General features: G+C 42.3%; 1 protein-coding gene across 1 annotated transcript in view; it reads left to right on the top strand.

Annotated features, from left to right (window-relative positions):
• LOC125294138 (glycerol-3-phosphate acyltransferase 4-like) overlaps positions 1-11,077 on the top strand; it is a 35,217-nt gene extending 24,140 nt beyond the window's left edge. Inside the window, exons 12-13 of the mRNA XM_048242533.1 lie at positions 3,299-3,378; positions 8,410-11,077. Coding sequence (XP_048098490.1) covers positions 3,299-3,378; positions 8,410-8,518 — 189 coding nt within the window. The 3' untranslated portion in view covers positions 8,519-11,077. The remainder of the gene's footprint in view (positions 1-3,298; positions 3,379-8,409) is intronic.
• The last annotated feature ends 939 nt before the right edge of the window (positions 11,078-12,016 follow it).

The raw sequence follows: 12,016 nt of genomic DNA, 5'->3' as shown, positions 1-12,016 counted from the left end.
TCTATACTATACACTACAGTAAACTACTCAATACTAAGCTATACTTCAGCCAGCACGCTACACTAAACTACTCAATACTAAGATATACTCCAGCCAGCACGCTACACTAAACTACTCAATACTAACCTATTCTATACTATACTAACCTATACTCCAGACAGCACACTACAGTAAACTATTCAATACTAATCTACACCCTACTACACTATACTATACTAATTTACACTACAGCCAGAACGCTACTATAAACTACTCAATACTAATCTACACTATACTATACTAACTTACACTACAGCCAGCACGCTACACTAAACTACTCAATACTAATCTACACTATACTATACTAATTTACACTACAGCCAGGACGCTACACTAAACTACCCAATACTAATCTACACTATACTATACTAATTTACACTACAGCCAGCACGCTACACTAAACTACTCAATACTAATCTACACTATACTATATTAACTTACACTCCAGCCAGCACGCTACTATAAACTACTCAATACTAATATACACTATACTATACTAACTTACACTACAGCCAGCACGCTACTATAAACTACTCAATACTAATCTACACTAACCTACTAACCTAACCTACACTACCTGAATTTCCCAACTATTAGCTGAGGTTTATACATTGATTTTGCAAAATTTCTTAAGCTATGAGGTTAATACATGGGGGCAGTTAATATGGTATTAACATGGTTTTGTTTTTTTAACTTGCATAAAAAACTGTCCTGTGGTTTATACACTATGCGCAGGAAATTACTGTACAGCAACCAGCCAGCATGCTACAATAAACTACTCAATACTTATTTTCATTACAGCTATTAGCCAGCACGCTGCAAAAAAATACACTCTGCTATACCATACTAACCTACAGAACAGCCTCAGCACAGCATACTACAGTACCGTGAACTACTCAATACTAATCTACACTATATTAATCTACACTACAGCTAGCACGCTACAAAAACTACTCAATACTAGTCTAGAGTAGACTAACCTACACTACGACAAACAGCCAGCACACTACAATTTACTTTTATTCTACTCTATACTATACTACACAACATTTTCAGGCCAGCACACTATAATAATCTACACTTCACTAATCTGCACTACACTACTCTACACTACACTACACTACACTACACTACACTACACTACACTACACTACACTACAGTGCAATGCAGAGTCTGTCCACTAGAACACAACAACCAGCACAGAACACTGCAAAAAACAACACACTACTAATCTATACTACAATAAACTACACATTAGTAATCTACAACTACTACTGATCTACACAACAATAAACTACACACTACTAATCTACACTACAATAAAATAAACACTACTAATCTACACTACAATAAACTACACATTAGTAATCTACACAACAATAAACTACACACTACTAATCTACACAACAGTAAACTACACACTACTAATCTACACTGCAATAAATGACACATTACAATACATTACACACTAATAAACTACACTACAATACACACACTAGACTATACTTATCTACACTACGCTACAGATTATTTCTGTACTCTACATTAGACTATACTAATCTACACTATGCTACAGATTACTACTGCACTCTACATCAGACTATACTAATCTACGCTAGGCTACGGATTACTACTGCACTCTACATCAGAGTATACTAATCTACGCTAGGCTAGATTACTACAGCACTCAACACTAATCTATGCTAGGATACATCTTATGATGGTACGCTCAGGGTTGGGTCAGATTACTTTGAAATGTAATCCATTACTGACTACAAATTACATGGCAATTTTTGTAATCAGTAACGTAATCAGTTGGATTACCGAAAACATGTAATGTAATCTGATTACTTTAGGATTACTTTTAGATTACTTCAATAAATATGTCCCTTAAGTAAAAGACACCACCACAGAACTGATGAAAGAATTCTCATTCTATTTTTCTCTTTATTATTTCATTACATCTAAGAAATCTCTTTGCTCTGAGTAAAGCATTCCTGTGTGAATTAACTGATCTTTTCTTCCAAAAATCTTAATGTAGCCCCTTGTTTTAGTGTTACCATTTACTTTGAGGTCACCAGGTCCCGTTGTCTGAAAAACACCCAAAATGAATACATTTCTATAGCTATTCTCCAATTTGGGGGTGGTGTTTTAGTGGTTGAAATTTTCACCCCATCACACCACTTAGTCATCATGGATGTGATCATGGATCACTATTCTCCAAACATGCACAACTCATCTTAAGGGCACACCTGGACAATGAATTTAGCTTTCGCTGGATTTTTTTGACCCAGGCCCTGAGATTGAACAACACCATTTCCATTTCAATTGTGGGGGTGAAAAAATTATTCCTTTGGGATGTTTTTCAACCAGGGGGACCTGCTGACTTTCTCAAAGTAAACGGTAACACTAAAACAAGAGGTTACATTAAGATTAGGAGGAAAATATCAGGCAGTGTGCCGAGAGACCTGCCCCAATAGTAAATAAGTTAGTAAATAAGTATAGAGACTCTTGATCCCGTGAGGGAAATTTGGTCTCCCAATCTGTGAATTAGTAAACACACAGAGCACACAGTGAACACACAGTGAGATGAAGCGCACACACTAACCCGGAGCAGTGAGCTGCCTGCTACAGCGGCGCTTGGGGATCAGTGAGGGGTTAGGTGCCTTACTCGGCACTTCAGCCGTGGATGTGGACATGGGAGAGCAGTGCTCAAACACTTCCCCCGCCCACATTTTTTCTACTGGTCGGGGATCAAACCGGCAAGCCCGAAGCTTGTCAAATTAAAAGATAGCTAGGCTATCATAAAAAAAGTTGCATTGTTTGCATGATAAAATGTAATCAGGTAATCCCCAACAATGTAACTGTAATCTGATTACACAATTTTTTTTATTGTAATCTGGGCTGATTATAGTTACTTGATTTTTGTAATCTGATTACGTAATCCAGATTACATGTAATCCGTTACTACCCAACCCTGGGTACGCTGCATCAGACTATACTAATCTACGCTATGGTCCAGTCAGCACAGCACATCGATTGGCTACTTATAGCGTAGGACTTCCCATTCACATGTCCGCCACCTTTAGCATTACGAATTGCCCTCCAAGATAGTCCCATTCATTACCCCTTAGTCATGTGTGTCCTCTGGCACTGCACATTTGCATGCTAGTCCAATTGCTTAGCCACTTTGGTGTGTGTGTGTGTGTGTGTGTTAGAGATTTCCATTGATTTCCATGCCCTGTGGTGTCTTTGCAGGAGGGAGAGGATGCCGTGCAGTTTGCCAACCGCGTGAAGGCTGCCATCGCTAGACAGGGAGGGCTGGTCGACCTGCTGTGGTGAGTTCACCTCTCACACACAGACACACACACAGACATCTGAGTGAAGGTTGCAATCACCAGACAGGGAGAACTGGTGGACCTGTTGTAGTGAGTTTGATAATGCCTTCGTCAATCACAAACACACACACACTCAGCATCATCCAACTCTTATCTCCTGTTTGTGTTTGTCACACACACTCTTCTGTCTGAAGGCTCTGTGCACGATAAACTTCTGCTAATCACACACACATAAAACACACACACACACACACACACACACTTATGTCTGAAGGCTCTGTACGTGACAAGCCTCTGCCAATCATATGCACACCCACAGACATAAAACACACATTTCTGCCTGAAGGCTGTGCACATGACGAGCCGCTGCCAATCACACACACACACATAACACACACACATCTGCCTGAAGGGTCTGTACATGACGAGCCGCTGCCAATCAACTGGGACAAAGGGGACAGTTTGCCACCAGTCAGTATCTGCCATCATGTCATCTGTTGGAACAGAGAACATGTCAGAATGTTCCATAGTATGTTTGGCCATTCTGCACTTATTCTTATCTATTAGACGTGAGGAAAGATGCAGAAATCCCACAGAAATACTGCACGGGTCATTCTATGAAACGGACGCCTTTTCCACTAAAACATTTTCAAAATGTTCATCAAAAGTAAACTTCTTTTCAATGAATAAAGACATGATCACCCTCCAACAAAGCATATTTGCCCACCTCAGGCATACATTTTGTTTTCACACTGAAATATAATAAATTGAAATCTAATAAAAGTGACGGGGTGGTACATTTTTAATGATAAAATGGCTCTAGTTATCCAATAAGAGTCAATTTTTTTTATTTTATTATTATACCTTTATTTAACCAGGGAAGAAAGATATCTCATTTTCAAGTGAGCCCTGGCCAAGGTAGCAGCACACAGTGAACATAATAGAGACAGACAAAGTAAAAATAAGTCAGTCACAACACGCACATACACTAACACGCTCACACACACACACAAACCCCCCCACACACACACACACACACACACACACACACACACACACAACAATACAACAATGAAACAAAATTAAAAGTTAGGAACAGGTGCAGACAGTTTGGAATGTTTGGTTGAGATATGACTTAAATTCATTGATTGAAATAAATACTGTAAGTTTCAACGATCTTTGAATGTCATTCCAAGCAGTTGATGCACTATAAATAAAAGCAGTTTTTCCAAACTCGGTCTTCATTGAAGGAACTTTTAAAAGAATATATCTACTTGTATGCAGATTATACCCTTGACTATTGACAGTTAAAAGACTAATCATATACAGAGGAAGCTGGCCAACTATGGCCTTGTACACAAATATAAGCCAATGCTTGTACCTTCTTAAGTGAAGTGAGGGCCAACCTACCCTTTCGTACAGTGCACAGTGATGAGTGAAGTAATGTGTACGAGTTATGAATCTTAGAGCAGAGTGATAAACAGAATCTAATGAATGTAAAAGAGCCTTAGTGGTGTTTCTGTAAAAAACATCTCCATAATCTAAGACAGGTAAGAAGGTAGCTTCCACCAACTTTCTTTTGGCTGACTGTGAAAAACAGGCACTATTCCGAAAGTAAAACCCCAGCTTTAGCTTTAACTTAGATAGTAATTGTCTAACATGTAACTTGAATGATAAGTCCTCCTCCAACACAAAGCCTAGGTATTTGTAGAAGGAGACCAGTTCTATAGCTTTACCCTGCAAAGTGTAAAGAGGTGGTAGAGAAGATTTACATTTATGTTTCCTAGAAAAGACCATGCATTTTGTTTTCTTATCATTCAGAACTAGTTTTAAAGAGAGGAGATTGCGCTGAACTATTGGAAATGCTTCCTGCAGCTTTGAAATGCAACTATCAATGGACGATGCAGGGCAATAAATTATGGTGTCGTCTGCATATAAATGAATACTTGCGTCTGATAGGTTATCACCAAGATTGTTGATATATAATGTAAATAACAATGGACCCAAAATGGACCCCTGTGGCACACCAGATTCAATACTGAGACTATCAGAAAGACACCCCTTAATTTGCACCCTTTTGCACCTATTCTTTAAGTAGTTCCTAACCCAACCTAATGCAGTTTCAGAAAGACCAATACTGTATAGACGCGATAGAAGAATACTATGATTGACAGTATCAAAAGCTTTAGTCAAATCAATAAACACTGCAACACATGAGCTTCCATTGTCTAGGGAACAGGTAATGTAATTTAGAACTTTCATAGTGGCAGTTACCGTACTGTGATTCTTTCTAAAACTGGACTGAAACCTAGACAAAATGTTGTTGCTAACCAAATATTCCTTCAGTTGTTCGCTGACAATCGATTCTAAGATTTTGGCTATAACTGATAGCTTAGAAATTGGTCTGTAATTATCTAAGCTGGTTGGATCACCACCTTTTAGTAGGGGTACAACTAAAGCAGATTTCCAGACATCAGGGACAACATTCTGTTCTAAAGATAAGTTAAAAATATAAGTTAGTGGCCCAGCAATGATCTCAGCAGCTACTTTCAAAAAATATGGCTCAACTTCATCAGGCCCTGCAGACTTCTTGATGTCAAGGTTTTTCAAGGCTTTTAAAACTTCTCTTCTTGAGATTGGAGAAAAGCAAAAAGTAGGACTATCTTCACTCAGAAGAGGAGATGGGTTGGGTATATCACTCACAGAAATTTCATTAAAAATAGAACCTGAAGAAATGAAATGCTTATTAAAGCTATTTACCATATCCGTCCTATTAGTAATGAGACTATCTTTTACTAAAATTTGGTCAGGGAAATCATTAGATAACGTAGAAGGAGAAAGTGATTTGATGGTTTTCCAGAATTTAGTAGGATTATTTAGATTTTGTGAGGTTTCATTTAGATAATATTTCAGATTTTGATCTGCGTACACTGCAAAAACTGCTTATCTAACAAAATCTAACCAAGTGTTATTAATCTTATATCAAGATAAAAAAAACGAATTGGTATTGTTTTTAGTATAAAGACACTTACCTAGCACTTTCTCATCAAATCATTTGACTTAAAATAAGTCAAACGTTTCTTAAATTAAGACATCTCATCCTGAAAACAAGCAAATTTGTCTGCCAGTGCGTTAAGCAAATTTGTCTGCCAGTGCGTTGAGCAAATTTGTCTTGATAAGACTCCTTAAAATAAGTCAAAGTCTTCTTAAATTAAGTCAAAATGATCTTTCGAGAGAGCGCTAGGTAAGTCTTTTCATACTAAAAGCAATACCAAATAGATTTTTTGATCTTAATATAAGATTATCAACACTTGGTTAGATTTCATTTTTTGCAGTGTATAAGAGCTGGACATTTATTTCTCAGTACTCTAAATGCTACCCAATCTCTTTCTGTATCCGATTTCCTGGCTGTGGCCCAAGCCAAGTTTCTTTCATGAAAGAGTTCAGATAATTCATTTGAGAACCATGGATTATCACGGCCTTTTACTCTGAATTTCTTAACAGGTGCATGCCTATTCACGATCTTCAAAAATAATGTGTGAAAATACTGCCATGCTATGGTCACATCAGGTATTAAAAACAATTTATCCCAATCAGATGCAAACAACTCATGCAGAAACCCTTGAATGTCAAACAGTTTAAAGCTCCTTTTTGTAATAATTCTAGGTTTTACTTTGGGGATTTTACAATTCCTTATAGCGACTACAGTACAATGATCACTGACATCATCAGGAAAAACCCCTGTATAGGTGTATGTATGGGGTTTATTTGTTAAAATAAGATCTATTAGAGTGGACTTGCTTGGGTTCTTATGATTAGGTCGTGTAGGTGAATCAATAAGTTGAATAAGATTCACAGAATCACAATATGCTTTAAACTGATCTGAGTTTGATGTCAACCAATTCCAATTCAAATCACCCAATAATACAATATCTTTAGAAAGCAGGTCAGTTAAGACAGCTGACAGTGAGGTAAGAGCATCACTGATAGCTGCAGGTGGTCTATAGCAGCCAACTATACATAAATGACAGTCCTTTCCATATTCCAGGTAGCCAAAAACTCAAACTGTTTAGGGAGAGAAACTGATTTTTGCATGGAAATTTGATTTAATATATATTGCAACCCCACCCCCCTTGACTGAAGCGAGTCAAGTTATTGACTTAACAGACATGCCTTCAATTAGAAATTACATTTTCTTAGCAAAGATAGTGTTAAAACTGTAATGAAAAACAATTATTCCTGTCTCATTTGTGTGACGGGTTGGTAAGATTAAGCTTGACGGACCCCTCATAGTAATGCGAAAACGACAAATAAACAATGTAAAAGAATGTCAGAATTGCTCTGCTTAGTTTCTTGGGTGCTCTACTGGCAGACATTATTAAAAAATGTCTTTGTGATTTCATTTCAAGTAACGGTATGCTATTTACAGACAAAGCATGTTAATGTGAGTGGGTTTTAAGGCAAACCAGGGGACGCAAAATCAAAAAAACATGATCATGACTAAATAAATATGTTGAATGTCATCAGGAAAATATATTTAATTATGAAAATAACAAAAGCTTGATGAGAATATAACATTTATGTGGTGATATTTTAGATGTAAATGTCATGTCGGTCAACCCAGACACCTGGAAAAGGCCATGCACTTGTGAAAAATGGTTAAAAATAATGTGATAGTCTATTTACTTAATACTTAAGAATAGTATTTTCTTGCACATCATGTTAACAAGAACCCTTGAATTACTAGCTTTAGAAACACATTTTGGCTCTAGTTTGTGCCTTACGCATCTCAACAAATGTTGTGAACGCAAATGGCACCCGTTTCATAGAATAACCCGTACACATCTTCAAAAACGCAATGTCGCCTAAGCTCATTTTTAGGGTGTTTAGGGCTCGGATTGCAGATATGTTGTCCAAGTAGTGGGCTTGTATTTTTTACTTTATGACTTTATTGCGTGTGTGTGCGTGTGTGCTCGTGTGTGTGCGTGCGTGTGCGTGCTCGTGTGCGTGTGTGTGTGTGTGTGTGTGCAGGGATGGCGGCCTGAAGCGAGGAAAAGTGAAGGACACGTTTAAAGAGGAGCAGCAGAAGCTGTACAGCAAGATCCTGGTGGGAGCGCAGGAGAACCGCAGCCGCTCCTGAGGAACGAGGAACCCGGAACCCTGACTCTCACGTGTGGACGCAGGGAGAGATGGACACAGAGAGAGAGAGAGAGAGGAGAGGAAGGGGGAGGAGAGAAAAAGGAAAAGAAAAACGATTGAAATCCATCTCCATTTTGGGGGAGAATTCAGAATGAGGCACAGCACCACCTAGGGGCCGTCTGCGTCACTGCAGCTGACTTTTACAAGAACAGTGTTTCATGGGCCCCGTCGGTTGTGTTTGTCTGGCAGTAAAGACCACCGACACTCCAGTGTGTGTGTGTGTGTGTGTGTGTGCGCGTGCGCGTGTCACCCACTGACAGCCACTGACTGCTGCATCAGAGACCTGTAACTGCACCTGTGTATTATGTCTGTTACGTTTATAGCTTTTTATGACTTCTGTGTGTGGAAGTTTTTTGTTCTTTGATAATCTCTTTTTATCTTGTTTAGCCGGTCTGATAATCTTTTCTGTTGTTATTCTAGTTAATAATGTTAAGGGTTTTACATGTTTGTGTTGCTGGGAGAACAGACAGATGGCTGTGTGTGTGCTTGTGTGTGGCAGATAGGAGTGCAGAGTGCCTCTGTTCAAACAGCAGAATGGATGGAGACTGATGCATCCACAGCACCATTCCTGGAATCTGACTCGTTATCGGGGTATAGAGGCTCTGCCCGTCCCCGCGGCGGCCACACTGGCTATTTGCTGACGCTGGGCACAGGGCTGTTTGTTCTGGGCAATTCACATGCTGTTTTTTCTCCAATCAGTCTTTGCTCTTTTTCCTGGAAAGAAAAAAAGACTTTGGAAGACAGTCAATCACGCATTATGTACCTCCAGTGTGATGTTATCGGCTCATCACGGCTACTGTCCCCATAGCAGCAGTAGCAACACACACAGACACACACACGCACCCACACACACACGCGGGCACGGCTACTGTCCCCGCAGCAGCAACATACACACACACACACACATGCGGGCACGGCTACTGTCCCCACAGCAGCAGCAACACACACACACACACACACACGCACGCCGCGCACACACACACACACGGGCACGGCTACTGTCCCCATGGCAGCAGGCTCCATCTATGCGTCTGCGTCCCAAAGCGACCGGCGGTCAGCATCTTGGCGGATGCGAGGCGTGGAGGGGCAGAAGAACAGGATGGGGGGTGGAGGGTCAGAAGAGCAGGAGGCGTGGAGGGTCAGAAGAGCAGGAGGGGGGGGTCCCACTGTTCCGTGTGTTCCTGCTGACCTGCGTCAGGACTCGCCACTGCTTAGCGTCACGCCGTCGCACACTGACAGTCGCTCGTAACACACATACACGTACACACACACACACACATTTCCCATACAGTTTTACGGCTGCCCTGGCCTGCAGCACAGCGCGACATGCCGTGTCTGTGTGTGTGCGTGTGTGAGGAAGCAAAAGTGAATAAACCAGACCTGGCCTGGCCCCCTTCAGGAGCTCCTAAAACTAGACATGCTGGTTCTGGGTGCATGCTTAAGCTCCCACTGACAGAGAGGCAATGAGAGTGTGTGTGTGTGTGTGTGTGTCTATCTATCTATCTGTACTGTGCATGCCTGCGCGTGTCTGTTTTTGTGTGTGTGTGTGCGTCTGTGCATGTATGCGTGTCCAATATGCTTAAGCTCCCACTAACCAAGTCAAACTGGAAATAGTTGTTCTGTGATGACGTCAATTCAGCCAATTCAGATGCAGACAGAAAGTGAAGCGCCACTTCCAGGGGTCCTGAAGGAGACCTGCAGCCCACATCACTTGAGGCACGTCGACACACACACACACACACACACACACACATGTCACCAGCCACTGCGTCCCCAGACACTCATTGTCCACTACAACAAACCCAACAAGCTACTGCTCGCTCACTGCTGTACACAGGGCAGCCAGCCAGGCTGCTGAGGCCTGCTGGGAGATGTAGTCTTCCTCCTTTACCGATTGAGCTGGATGATCAGTAGACTAGACTCTAACAGCTGCTGGTCCCACACTAGTCACACCTGGGCTGTGTGGGGTGTGTGCGTGGGTGGGGGGTGTGTGCGTGCGTGGGTGGGGTGTGTGGGTGGGGGTTTTTGCCGGTCAGCAGGCTGGAGTGGAGGTCCCTGTGAAGTCGGCGCTGCGCCGGCGGAGGGATCCCCTCAGAGAGCCGTCTGAGACGTGGGCCAGACCCGGCCCAGGCCTGGCTGCCTCCCGCGCAGCAGAGCCGTCGAGGCTGCCCTCATCTCGCCTCGTCTCTGCCCGGAGGGCTGGACACTCGAGCGTGGTGATCCCACGCAGCTCAGCTCCTCTACCTCCGTCATGTTCGCGCCAGACGAGCTTGGGCGCTGCCTGTCTCGTGTATGACGTGCGCCCGCACGCCTGTCTGCGCGTCTGATGAGCGACCCCCTCCTCCAACCACGCACCTGTGACCTCACCTCACCCCACAGGCCCGACGCCATCCTTCTCAGATCAGGACCAACCCAGTGCTTTAATCGTGTGTGTGCGTCCAGTTCAGCTTCATCCAGTACTGTAATCCAACAAAATAAACAGTCAGTTATGTCAAGCTCATTATGTGTATGTGTCTGTGTGTTCCGACTGTTTACTCTAATGTGACACTTTCAGGGAAATATAATCATGGCCAATATCAAGACTGTGATCAATAACAAACATATTTTACATTCAGTGAACTACCATATAAGGAGCTGAGCGAGAGATGAATCCATCCATCAATATAAAGTGATGAGATTAGAAATGAATCCAGCCATAAACACAAAGTGACAATGTGATTGAAGTGGCTGGAGCCTAATGCAAATCAGGTCTTCAAGCACGGTACTCTCATAATCTCCTGTGATGGATGTTGGAGGTAGCGGATAATGCCTAAAACCTGCTGGGTAGCCTTGAGACAAGCCTGCAACAGTTGCTGCTCAGTATACGCTCTACTATACACACTACAGACCTATGCCCTCACAGGACTTCACTAAGATGTCCCCCAACTGCGTGCTTCCAGTAGTGTAGGAAACTTCTGACTGAGATGCTGGGTGCAAATGCCTGAGGGGCCCCATGGACTGACGGAGGCCTGCAAAGGGGGGGTGGGTGCTCTTGTGCTGGGCACAAACTGTGGGGGACGCGCCCCTGGGCGACCTGCCGAGGAGCCTGCTGGGCCTTATGGGCAGCGTGCCTCGCAGAGTTCAAGAAAGAAAAAGCAGCATTCAGTCAGGATTATTGTCTTCAGATTGATCCTCTTTGTAGCCATACACACACACACACAAGTTGCAGGCCAAAAGGAAAGGCAGGCACACGTTGTCCAGCCAAGACTTCCTTTCAGTTAAGTCGGGTGTTTCCCATTCACTACTGCTCTGTGCTGCCTTCACCAGAGCCTACACAAGCAAACCGCTGAGTCTGAGCCACAAACCCCTCAGTCAGAAAACTATCCTCAAGTCTGGGGAGTGGGCTCTGTTCCCCTGCACATACAGCCACCTAACACAGGGGAATGAGTCTGCCGTTCAG

Source organism: Alosa alosa, chromosome 5 (genome assembly GCF_017589495.1).
Source record: "Alosa alosa isolate M-15738 ecotype Scorff River chromosome 5, AALO_Geno_1.1, whole genome shotgun sequence".
NCBI lineage: Eukaryota > Metazoa > Chordata > Actinopteri > Clupeiformes > Clupeidae > Alosa > Alosa alosa.
The sequence above is the reverse complement of the archived record's forward strand: the minus strand, read 5'-3'. Positions and strand labels throughout refer to the sequence as shown.